General features: G+C 39.7%; 1 protein-coding gene across 9 annotated transcripts in view; it reads right to left on the reverse strand.

Moving 5' to 3' along the window:
* Positions 1 to 13,431, reverse strand: part of LOC119647714 (guanine nucleotide exchange factor DBS) — a 302,166-nt gene that overhangs the window by 25,820 nt on the left and 262,915 nt on the right. For all 9 annotated transcript variants that reach the window (XR_005248929.1, XM_038048815.1, XM_038048844.1 and 6 more), the window contains one exon: positions 8,583 to 8,678. Coding sequence is in view for 8 of the 9 variants with exons in the window: in XM_038048815.1 (XP_037904743.1) it covers positions 8,583 to 8,678 (96 nt within the window). In the remaining variant the exon portion in view is untranslated. The remainder of the gene's footprint in view (positions 1 to 8,582; positions 8,679 to 13,431) is intronic.

Raw genomic sequence — 13,431 nt, forward strand, 5'->3', positions numbered from 1 at the left:
TTTCGGCACTTCCGAGGTACTTCCCTCTTCCTTGAGAGTGTGAAATTATCATCAACTTTCGATGTGATCCGGGGCTGATTTTTATTCTCACAAGGCTTCTTCTGAAGCAGATTCAATACATCTGAGTAGTTTTTCTTTTCAAGATACTTTCGGAAATTTGAATCTGTTTCAATATCTGAGTAGGAGTTATTTTCTAAATACTCTTGAATCACTCGATACTCTAGAGATTCGTCACAGCTGGATGTCTCCAAAATTGGTTTGAGTATATGAGCTCCATCCTGGTTTTTCATTTCCTTTACATTTTCATTTCCCAAATGTTGTTGGAGTAAGCCGGGTTTGCCCGTGATAGTACGGTTAGCACTAAAATGCAATAAGTTTGCTCCGAAGAGGTAGTTCCGATCGTCCATCTCATTATACTGAGACCGAAAGTCTAGAGGTGAAAACTTTTCCTCAGCGACACAAGCATCTCCAAATTCCTTCTCGAAAAACCTTCCTTGGAAAGACAACGGTGATTCACAGTAGGGGCGTAATTTATGGAACGATTCAAAAGTTAAACTAAATTTTCCGATTATCTGATGAGTTGCACTTTTGATTTTCCGTAGGGAAAACACGTTAGCTATCGATCGTTTTTCTTTGCTTGCCTTTTTCAAATTGTAACCACCGAATTTCATTTTCTCGAGAAGAGAACCAAAGTCTATCTTCTTAGTCCATCCGTTTGTAACTGCGGAAAATCGACAACTAAGAACTCTTTCTGCAGTTCGGTGCTAATGAGCGGTTGCAATTAAGTAAATCAGACGTGCATTTCGTATTTAACTCTATTTATGTAATGCTCCAGTTGGCCTATGCAGTTTTCTTCTGAGCAACATGATGCGGTTTATGATTAGCATATTTTTTAACTGTTATGAGAAGCTTCGGCGTTATATGGAAATGAATCCAATATGCAAGCGTTTCCTAATGTTCAATGATCTGCTTAGCTGGTACACCATGAGATTTTCTTGTAAAGAGGTTTGGTATGTAGATGAATGTAAATGATAGTTGGTAATGAGGAAACCTAAACAAATGCATTGGGTGGTTTCTGTTTCGTTTTGTGGAAATACTTTGTAGCAATTATAGTGTGGAAACATGAACTAAAAAACCTTTAACCAGAAGTAAGCCAGGGATAGGCAGCTCGAGCTGTGGAAGGTTTTGTAGCTGGTTTTTGTAATCTTGTTTGTATGCGCATAGGTCTTGATTTGTCATGATGTCCACTTCAAAACAATATTGACTTATTCTTCTGCGTGAAAGGTGAGATATTGATCAAGATTTCCTATATTCTAGTGTTTCTTTTCGCTCCTTGGTAGAGCATAGGGCATCTATACTTTCAGGCGGTGCTTCAATTTCACCATTATGACACTTCCACTTTCCCTCTATGCCACAGTGACCAGATACCCAGAGTACCTGGGGTTCTTTAGCAAAAAGGGTTCAATCTCCCCCAGGCCAGGACAAGAACCAGCAACTGGAGTATCAGTACCATTGGCTAAGGCTGACTTCAAAAACTGGGAACAAACTTCCCACAATGACAACTGGCAGAGTCTAAATGCTGCCAGACTCACCAAACATATCTTGTCAGAACCAAACATGCATACCGCAAAGCTTATCCTGTCGAAAAACAGGAGGACTTGCAGGAGTATTGTAGGCATTCTGACAGTCCATAATTCAATAGCTGGACATATGTTCAGTATAGGAATTATTATTATGTGTCCCTCCTGTAATGACGAAGCAGAATCCACGCAGCATTTTCTATGTGAATGCCCCGCCCATGGACGCATCAGACATCAGATCTATGGCGCCGATATTCTCCAGTTGCAAGGGGTAGCATCACATCCACTAATGGAAATCCTGCGACGCGTTAATGAATTCGGGATATTCTGTTAGATGTACAATGAGCCACCACGCCTGAGTGCTCAGAGGCTATAGTTTCTCCCCCACCACAAAAACACTGTGGAAGGGATAAGACCCAAACACAACAGCGGAGTGACTGCGTTCCTCCGCAGTGAGAGAGTCAAATGAAGTTCATTACACGGACTTGCATGAAGTAATATACAATAAGTCCGATGCGCAATGCGGCACTCAGAAAAGTTCGGAAAATCGAACTTTTGCGATGAGTGAGAGAGAGTTTGTTACGGCATTTGCAATATGGCGGCGCTTTTCATTTTCGGCTGTTATTTTTGAATGTGATGATTTACATGAATTCATTTTGAGAACTGTGGAAGGCACTATGAGTTTATTATCGGCCAAATACATTACACGAAAATTTGTTATTTTTATTTGTGGTTTCTTAGGTTTCTGTGGTTCATAGAAAATATGACACACACTTTGCCGAACCTATGAAATCCATGTGAAGTAGTCTGATCAAAGAAACAAGTCGGAATACCGGAAGCTCGTGCTTCGGGTATAAAGGTTTTGTGTTCCTCTTATGTAAGAAACTTCAACGCACATTTTTCTGTCCGTATATAGCTACAAATCCAACGTAATCCTTCATATTTTTCCAAACTACGAGACATACGTACATATTAGAGCCATAGATATCATGCTCACCCTAAACAAACAAACTGCCTATTACCGAATACTGTACACATATATGCACGTATATGAATTGATCGCACCCATATTTCCGATTTACTTCTTATATCTATTTGAATTAGGCATTACCCGCAAAGGTCATTAGCACGCATCTATTATATACCTACATACACACATGTCTGGCTGACAAATAACTAAAAAACTAAAACAAAATAATTCTCTGGGACCCAATTCATAAGAACTCATTTCGTCTGGTATTGACGAATTGATATGTGATGATGACGTCATGCAGGTTGTAGAGTGCACGAAATTCACAAAAAATTGTAAAGTTTCACCCCCTATAACTTTGTTAATAATTGTTGGATTTTCTTCAAACTTGACCAAACTGTGCATTATGGTCTTCATTAGACGCATGCCAAATTTTGTACTTCTGGGGTGAACATAAGGGGGGGGGTGCCGGGTAAATTTCTAAAATGTGGAAATATACTATTATTAACTTTATTTGTGCAGATATCGGAACCGGATGTATTTTGAGGCCTAGATTTCGTAGAGATGTATCACTGTGATTTTTTTCAGATTTTTCGGTTGGATAGGTTCTGAGAACGAGACCTGTTACACTTTTTGCGGGTCATATTTTGAACCCTCACTCCCCTATGTTTCATCTAATATCAAATATTGAACCAGATTCGAAAAGTACTAATTGAGACCTTTCATTTGATACCCTACATGGCTACATTCTGTGAAAAAAAAATTTGCACCCTCCATTCACATGTATGGGGAGCCCCCCCTTAAACTTAACACAAGATGGCGCCACTTACTGCATCACCAGATTACATACTCTCACCAATTTTCGTGACAATCGGTCTAGTCGTTTGCGAATAAATCGGGTGTGACAGACAGACAGACAGACAGACAGACAGACAGACAGACAGACGGACAGACGGACAGACAGACACCGTCTCGATTCTAATAAGGTTTTGTTTCACACAAAACCTTAAAAAGAAGTTAAAAACATATACGGAGATGTCCGATTAAAATCGAAGTGGATTCATTAAGGATGGCGATCAAGTATCGATTAGATGACATTTTTTTAATAAATGCAAAATATTAAAAAGCAATCGGGATCTTCATTTTGCCTTCAATACTTATTTGTACATGTTCTTGAAAAGTGGACAATTCGACAATTCTACATGTTTTGTTGACGGCTACTGTGCATGGCGGCGCAGACAAACCAATAGCAAGATGCATTCGCTAATTGCATAAACGTGAAGATTATTTGCAATGCCGCGAATTTGCCCACGGAAAATCGACCTGCATGCATATTTTATGTTAATACAATTGATGCCGCCAAGAGTGAACTTACCTCCGGCTTAAATTCAATTTTTATGAATGCAAGCTTCAGAAATAATGCAGGTGACATTCATAATTGGGACTTGCAATTCTTAGTGCCTTCCACAGTTCTCAAAACGAATTCATGTAAATTAATTACATTCAAAAGTAACAGAAGAAAACGAAAAGACCCTCCACATTGCAAATGGCTGTAATCTGTCATCAGAGCGACCCTTGCCGATGTGGAGCGAACTTTCATCATCATCATCAACGGCGCAACAACTGGCATCTCGGTTTTGCGCCGAGATCCACCAATTCGATATCCCTAAAAGCTGTCTGGCATCCTGACCTACACCATCGCTTTATCTTAGGCAAGGTCTGCCTCGTTTTCTTTTTCTACCATAGATATTGCCCTTATAGACTTTCCGGGCTGGATCATCCTCATCCATACGGATTAAGTGACCTGCCCACCGTAATCTATTGAGCCGGATTTTATCCACAACCAGACGGTCATGGTATCACCCATAGATTTCGTCGTTATGTAGGCTACGGAATAGTCCATTCTCATGTAGGGGGCCAAAAATTCATCGGAGGATTCTTTTCTCGAACGCGGCCAAGAGTTCGCAATTCTTCGTGCACTGATGAAAGGATAAAGTGGTTCCCGAAATATCGGTATATGCGAGTAAAATAACAAAAAGCAAAAACCATCTAATTATTTCATTTTAATCGCTAGAAATGCCGCAAGGTTATTGTTAGATCCAAGGGCTGTGTTGCTGGTCGTTTGAAAGCCCCAAGGTAATTCGCGGAAGTCTGCCGGCTATTTTCCTGGTTTTCGGGGATGAACTGTCTTGTTCAGCCAGGTTTCATATTCGCGAAACTTCGCTACCTCCAATTCCACCAGGGGTCGTTCCATAGTATGTTCAACTTATGAGGTTATTTTATATCTTTTGTGACTGCATTCATAAAAACCACTACCACGTTTTTGCAATTTTACAGAAATTTTGACCTATTTCACGACGTGAGGACAGGGAGTTCAACTACTTATTTTTAACTTATTAACTTCGTTTAGATTTCTATTGAAAAGTACTGAAAATTACTTATTTTAAATAAAAACGTAGTGAAAAATGAGGAGAGAGTATTAAGGCACTGATGAATTTCAAAACTGGCGCTAAATTTAGTACCTTTGCTACTATTTGAAAAGGTACTCCTGATGCAGGATCAAAGTGACAAAGATTCTTTCCGAACTGACTAGAGTAATGATATAAAAGGGACGTGCAACTTTTGTTTAGATATAGACGTCAATAATTGCCAGTAGGTAGCTCAGCCGATTATTCCCTAAACTAGTGTTTATTACCAAGGCTCGGCGTGTTTCCGAGAACGTTACACAGGAGTGAAAGGATCGTAGAGAGGATGGACTAGCAATGATCCTAATCATTAGAGTCTATTAATAATAAAGGAGATTAGTAAAATTGATTACCAGATTTTAACCCAATAGAAAAGGTTTGGGCTTCAATGAAACTCCTAATAGCTGGGAAAACTTCAAAAACAGCAAATCAGTTCGTTTATTCATCGGGTGGCGATTATTCAGACCAAATATATAGGAAAATTAAGCGAAAACCAGGTTTTCAACCCAAATACTAGCAAATTATCAGCAACGATCGGTCGCATGCGGGTTGATAGTCCAGGATCGTGTTGAATGGAGATACTAATTTCATACATTCCTCTTTTTTTGTTCACTTTGGACGCTCTGGTTTTTGATTGGAAGTTGAACTAGTAGATTCAAATTTCCTACTTTCGCTGGGTCGGGATTTAGGCTATCAAATTTTAATTCTGAGCAAAATAAATACCGGAGGAAAGTATATGAAACGAATTTTATATATTTAATTTTTACAATTTTATCTACAAAACCATAACACCACAGACAGAACCTTGAAATTCATTTAAATATTTCAAACTTAATATAGAAAATTTCTAACATGCGGAAACGATCATTAACATTTTTTTATTGTTTATCCATAGATTTAATCATGTTGCATATCATGAAGTGCATTCCTAATGCTTGTTTTTGGCCAAAGCGGAATATTGTGCATGTGGATGCTGTGATCTACAGGTTTGAACTCAACGAGGTCGCACAGTTTTGGATGAGTCGGATTCTAGAAGTCTCAAATTTTGGATCGTTTTCTCTCCTGGAAATTATATCTAGAACAAGAAACAAACCGGGAAACCGGAAGCTGGACGCTTCAGGTATGAAAGGTTTTGTGTATTTCTTTTATAAAAAAACTTCAGTGGACATTTGTCACATTAGTACTCAGCACGTAATATTTGCATATATTATGTGAGAATATCCACTTTTGGGTGATACTGACATTCAAAATCTTGAATTTGTACAGAAGGGACAACTTTGACCTATGATGACTTTATTAATAATAGTGCGATTTCCACCAAACTTGGCAGGATTGTGGTCTATGTTATAGCCTACAATGTTGCAAAACTGCTAAGATGAACTTAAGGGGTTTTGCAGTTAATTACTATAAATTAAAGTTATATACTATTATTAACTTTATTTGAACAGGTAACGGTATGGAGAGTTTTTGGAACCTAGGCACCATATAGTGGCAGCCTCTTGATTTTTTTCAGACTTTTCGGTTGGATAGTTTTTGCGAATGGGTCCGTGAAATAGAGGATCACTTTCGACCCCCACACTCCCCACCTTTCCAATAAATGTCAAAACTAAGACCGGCTTCGGAAAGTATTAAGCGAGACCCTTTATTTGATACCCCACATGACTATATTTGGTGAAAAAAAATGTACACTCCTCTTTTGCATGTACGGACTCCTCTCCATTAAATTCGACGTAGAATTATGTGCCTCAATGCATGCGTGAGCGTTCACAGTTTCCACCTTTTCCGATAAAAATGCGTATGACAGACAGACACACAATAAACCAATTTCAATAAGGTTTTGTTTTACATAAAACCTTAAAAACGAGCAAGCGCATGGTAGAGCCATGTTTTGAAAGCGAAATTTTCGCTGGTTGCAGTGACAAAAGAAACATATGAATTCCTGAGGAAATCAGTTCTTTGAATTATGTTCTACAAAGAAGGATTCCGGGCATAACATTTCATTTCATTGGTATAAAGAGGTCAAAATTTCCCGAGAATCCTGCCGGAAAGATCTGCTTGCCCAGAGCCGCGTTCGGGATTCGGTCCATTGGTGCGGATGTTTATGTGTTTGAATGCCGTCGTAGAGTGGCGATCAGTTCCGATTATAGTTCTGAGCCTGTGAAAAATTGACGAGAGCTGCCGTTTCGAAGTAGTCGACATAACAGCCGGGGATTAGCCAGTGAATGTTGCCAGATCGATGGCAGATCAAAGCAGGATGTTGCAGGGAGCTCATGCCTCACCGGATCCATCCGAGACTTCGCTGTAGCATTCTCCCTCGGGCAAATAAAAAACGCAAAAACAATGGTATCTTTTTGTAACCATCAAGTTAATAGGCGATTTGCAAGGATGGCTGCTAGCGAAGCTTGTGTCATAAAATGAACTTGAACACTGGACTAGTGTACTTTTAAAACAAACGACAAGACTAAGCACCCCATCTACGTTCAGTCAGTTCGGCCTGTCAGTTACGCCGGAACAGCCTGCATTGCACCCGACTCTCAGTTGAATTGAAAACACCATCCACGTACCGGTAAGCCAAGCGCCATCATTAATTCCACCCTGAGATATTTTTGTGTGTGAGGATTTATAAAAAATGTTTACCGTGAAGATGTGCATAAAATTCTTGCTCACAGCCTAAACAAGCATGTAATTCTCGCTTGCTGCCAAACAGCCTGTGTGGAATATTTAGGCGTAACTGACAAGCCGAACTAATTGTCGATAACGACCTTAAGAGGGACTTATTTTATATCCATTTCTTTATTATTTATATATTTTTTACTTATTTTTACGTATTGCGAGCAATTTATTTTTTTACGACTTTACGGTCTTACGCATCATCGAGCCGATCTTTGTTTTTAATTTCAGCTTTAGATCGCGTGTTTACCTTTCGTTATGTTCGTGGGTTATCCTAATGTTTGCTCGGCTTTTCAGATTCCGGTACGGGCGGGTACTTCGGAGCAGCTTCAATATTTACAGCGGACCTTCACGCCAATTTAGCCAAATTTTTAGGCTTTTGGGATAGCCCTCCCACCTTGCTCGACCCAGGTCATACAGAGTGGTCTTTTGACCATCGCACAATCATAAAAGTTACTATATAGCGTTGCGTATTAAATATCTTGTTTAAGGTTATAATTCCTATTCGTATAACAGATTTCATCAGAAAATTTCGTTATTCGATAGTTTTGCACTATTTGCTCCTCCTTCAAATATCATGCATATTTGAAGAATATCCTTTATTTCGCCCAAAGATTCTTAGATAGTTATCCACATTATTTTTCAACCGTTTTACAAACTTTGAACTTCTCAGATGGGGTATTAACAAGTACAATTAGAAAGATATCTATAATATAATTAAAAATTCATCCAAAATATAATTATAAAATAAAATTTGATCCGAAATGGAATGTGCTGTGAATTACTGACATCTAAATGTATTATTTAAATAAACTTCAAATTAATTATCTTCTCAGATTTTGTGTGCTGGCGTCAAAGTTAATGATATAAAAGACCGTTAACTATAAGACAACTTACTCTCAATATGGAAGCCATCTCTGTAACGTAGATTCTTTCAGTTTCCAACAATTCCGTCAAAACATGGCCCCTTTTAAGACGTCTGGCTTCAGTGTCCTAGAAGAAAAGAAAAGTCGTTACTGTCAGAAACTATCTTAATAGGGTTATCAAATTAACAAAACAACTAAATGAATTTGATTGGAAAGCATTTCATCATCTCTGTGCACCTCCAAGAATTCAAATCATCACGGAACAGGAGCCATTCCACAGAACCATCAAGAGCATCATAAAAATTAACACTGCAATAGTGTACTATATAATGTTATACTCTCATATCCATCAAGAAGAAACGATGCCAGTTAAATCGGATTCTTATCTTTCTTGACCGTAACCAGCTGGAAACTAAAAAGTGCATAATGGGTTGCTCAGATCTATGTGAAATTACTACTAACTGACCCAATTCAAAGCGAATGCTTGTGTTAAGCATGTGAATATCTGCTCGTCGGAGTATCCATCTATTTGTGGTACAGCAGAGAAAATACATCAAAATATACATGTATCTGCTGAATCATAAACCGAAGCTAATATAAATCCAACGCGCAACAAAGAGGAAAAAATTAAAATAAGAAAGATATGAATAACAAATCCAAGTAACGGACTCAAGACCAGACCATAATGATCAATTTCTTTCTAGTTCTTTGTCTAGAGAGAAAATATAAGTAACACTTTCAATGACGTGAAAATGAAATATGTTTTTATTAATTGCAAGCAGATCTCCAAGCCATCTATTTGTATTAAAGGCTTCACGGGAAAATTAGTTCATTCCGTATTTGAACTCTGATCTCGCCTCTAAGATACAAATAAGGTTCGAATTGTTGATGCTGAAAACTGTAATTTTGAACAAGTTTTTAATTTATGAATTATTCAACAACATTACAGATTAAGTTTTACATAGTTTTGGAAATATTTCAATTTTTAGTATCTCCAAAAATCATAAAACTGGAGCATTGTGGAATATCAGGAAATCCTCAATGAAGAAGCCGAAATACCTCACGTCAAGTGTTTTAGAAGTTATTTTGTATCTAATGCGATGTGGGCGCTAAACTATTTAGGGCGAAACGGGTAATGCTCAAATACAGAAAATTGAATGGAATTTTGTTTAGAAGGAATTTGGTTAAAGTGAATTTTCATTTCACACTTTCCAGATTCACTATTATTTCATTTCGTGAAGTGGATTTTCTGTTTTCATTTGGAGAGAACTTGATCTACTGCCACCGTTGGGCAGTGTTTATCGTTATTTGAAAATTTCGAAACCTAAGTATCCATACTTGCGGTCATAAACGTCCGCGAAATTATCTCTTTTTTTATTTTTTGTTGAGGATGCTGGGAGTCCTGGGGCCGCACCCACTTGGTGACGGACCGGACCACTTGAGGTAGCAACTTACTTCCTCTTTTGTAGTCCACGGACTCCTCTTTTTTGGGTTAAACACCCAAGTTTCCAAAAATTCATTCATATAGTTACAATTTCAAAGTTCTCGAAACTTTTTATAGTAACGAAAGAACCTAAAATATCCGAGAGTTGGCGGAAATCATCAAACTGTCTGTCCCTTTGTTATGCATGATTGCATGAAGCATGAAGCAAGGTGCCCATTTAGAATAGAACAACATAAAGCAGAGATTGGTATTAGAAGTTTTACTTAGCAAAGCCAAGATTATTTTCAGATTTCTCGTTTGGGTCCTGTCTGACTGCAAATTTGCAATTTTTTACCCCTTCCTTACCCTTCATTTGATAAGACTATGCAATGCTATTCCAAATACCTAATGAAAGGTCCGTCAGCAATTAATGCAGTTGAGCGGACCCGGGCTTGCGCGTTTCCTTTCTAGCCAGATCCGGGGTTGTGAGGATCCTTTGACTCTATAGACCCTCTCACATCATTCGAAATATTTTCGGTTGGCCTTCGTGCCCGGTGCGTGCAACCGCGCCAAAACCTGGACTACGATACGGGAAATGACGCAGGAATCTAACGACAAACATATCCTCTACCTTTCCTTCAGTCTTTGTCATATTCACATGCGGGGTCGGTTCGTCGTGATCAGTTACGCCATTTTGCCCTGTCAAACGCTTGAGTTGGATGCAGTCGTGAGGCTTTGAAATCACCATCCAGCGTATCTAGTCATCGTTGCTTCGGCCGGCATTTTAGCTGTTTATCATCAACATCGATGTTCAGATCAATTTTGGCAAGTGAATTCTCGTTAGAGCCAATTACATGACCATACCACCCAAGACCCTGCTCGTAATTTATCCACGATCAATGCAACCCCATATCGATCGCGATCCTCATTACGAAAGTGATCATGGCTTGTTACGCCACGGGTTCAACGCCACATCTTCGCATCCATTACCGCAAGGGGCCGTTCATTGTGTTTTACGGTCGGCCAACACTCAGTACTATAGAGAGTGACAGGGCAGACGACATAGTCGTAAATTTTAGATTTGAGACGTTCGTTGATACGTCGATTACAAAGACTACCAGCCGTGGAATGCCATTTCATCCAGGTTGCGCTAATGCGTGAAATTATTACATAATTACAGATCAGTGAAATAATTACATAATTACAGTCTCCATTGGCTGCAAGCGTTGATCGAGATATTTAAATCGCTCAGTTCAGAGGAACCCACTGCCACTGACAGAGATAGTGCATGTTTCATGGGGATCGGTCGATGCAAATTCTATTTGGTTCAGATTGAATCCGAGACCATATTGCATGAAGGAAAGCGAAGACACATAATAATAATATTCGTTGGGGCGCCAATCCAATCGGATCAAGCCCTTGAAACCTGTGAAAGTACTTTATCCAAGATTGCAACGGTACGCTACAGTACACTGTAGGAGGCAATGTGGTCAGTATTGCGTTCGCTCGTTTTTATTACCCTGATTTGACTCAGGTACTCATTTACACCTGAGTCGACCGGCGTCCGACATCCAGTAACAATACAAATCCCTCTGCCACAAGATTTGAGCTGCGACCTTCTGCTACGAGAGCCTAGCGCTCTAACCGTGGAGTCAGCGAAAAACACGTACGAATCTAAATTTGAAGAAAATAAATAAACAAAAAAAAAAGTGGCAACTCGATCACGCGAGTTACATTAACGAGATACGGAATACTCGAAACGTGAGTGCCGCAAAGGAGAGGAAAGATCTACGGCGGATCGCATCCGCAATCAACGTTTCTCTTGTCTCAGATTTAAAGAAGGTGCGGGTTTCGGGGTTCCCACCCTACATGAGCACCCTTGGGCCATCATAACTGAGGATGCTCCTTTTACTTAGTGTGAGTTCTGCGGGAGCTGGGGAGGAGTGGGAAGAGGGATCCTCAAATGAAAGAAAATCATTTCAAGAAATTCAATAGTCTAGCCATTTTACAAACAAAGAAAATGATGAAACGTAGGAGCATACAAAAAGCAAAACTAATCCTAGTCTTTTTACACAGGCATAGGCAGGACACAATCAAAATTAGCAACGACCTACTAGGATTTTCATGTCCCACTTATTGAGGGACAACAAAAATGCCGCTCCAGAGGACCCAAGTTTTTTCACAAGGATTTTAGGCTGCCGGCAAGTGTTGAAATCTCTCCACTTGACTGCGTGAATTCTTGGAATTTCACCCACCAGAGTAGAATTGACAGTGGATGGCCGGATTCCAAAAGCTGGTTCTGGTTCCATCATTGCGGATTCAGAACTTTGGCGAGCCGGTCTATCTCATTACCAGTGATACTTGAGAGCTCGTTCAGTCGGCAGAGTTTCAGTAGCAGCTGGTGACAACTTCACACCAATGGTCGTTGCGGCTTAGTGCTGATAATGCCGAGCAACTGTCGGAACAAATTCAAATGATGTGACACCTCCAATTTTGTCGCAAACATTCTTTTGCTGCCAATGAGATGGCATATATATCCACTTGGAATATGGTCGTTATTTTTCCGAAGGGTCGGGCCAGTTCCATAATCGGATTACCCAAGAACATCCCTGCGTCCGATCCGTTTATCGTGACTGACCCGTTGGTGAAGACTATTAAGTCTGTAATCTGAAACCATACGATCGGCCGGCATCAGAGCTACCGAATGTTTGTCTAATAATTTCCAGATGTGCGCATGACCGTATCATTGGCCGTCTTTGCACGTTCTAATGGTATCGAGTCTATATGCGACGTTGGCTGCTTTCTTTTTCATCTCCAAATGAATGGAGGGTAGATTTAGGATAGCTTCGAGTGCCGCATTCGGCATAGTACTCATTGTTCCAGTAATACTTAGGTAACCGAGCCTCTGAATTTGCGTTAGCAGCTTCCTATTGTGAGCAAAGTTCCGTCTCGGCTACAAGACGATGCATGCATATATCAAAATGGGTTTTATTATGGATGTATACATCCAATAAGTCTGTTGGTGAAAATCCCCAGGTTTTACCTGGCGCAGTCCTACAGCACCAGAGCAATCTGAAGGATTTCTGATATTGTTCCTAGATATGGTGCTTTCACGTTAGCTTGGAATGGAATACTTGACTGTTTATACCAGCCGGATTTTCGTTCCTGCAAAGGTGGATAGCGTATAGCTACCCCCTTGACGTTCCTAGGGAACATAACTAGTCTAGTATTCCTAGCGTTCACCGTCAGTCCATTGCGGAGGCACCAACTGGGGATTATATGAACCGTTACATTTAAGCGGTCACATACCTTGTCCGCAAACTTGTCGGTAATTATTACAACTAGATCGTCCGTAAATACTTGCGTGAAGACTTTTTGATCTCAAGGAGTCATAGCAAGATATCCATTACCAGGAGTCATAACCACTTCTTCTGCGTCATAGGGGAAATATGCAGAG

The sequence above is a fragment of the Hermetia illucens genome, chromosome 1, assembly GCF_905115235.1.
Source record: "Hermetia illucens chromosome 1, iHerIll2.2.curated.20191125, whole genome shotgun sequence".
In the NCBI taxonomy this organism is placed as follows: Eukaryota; Metazoa; Arthropoda; class Insecta; order Diptera; family Stratiomyidae; genus Hermetia; species Hermetia illucens.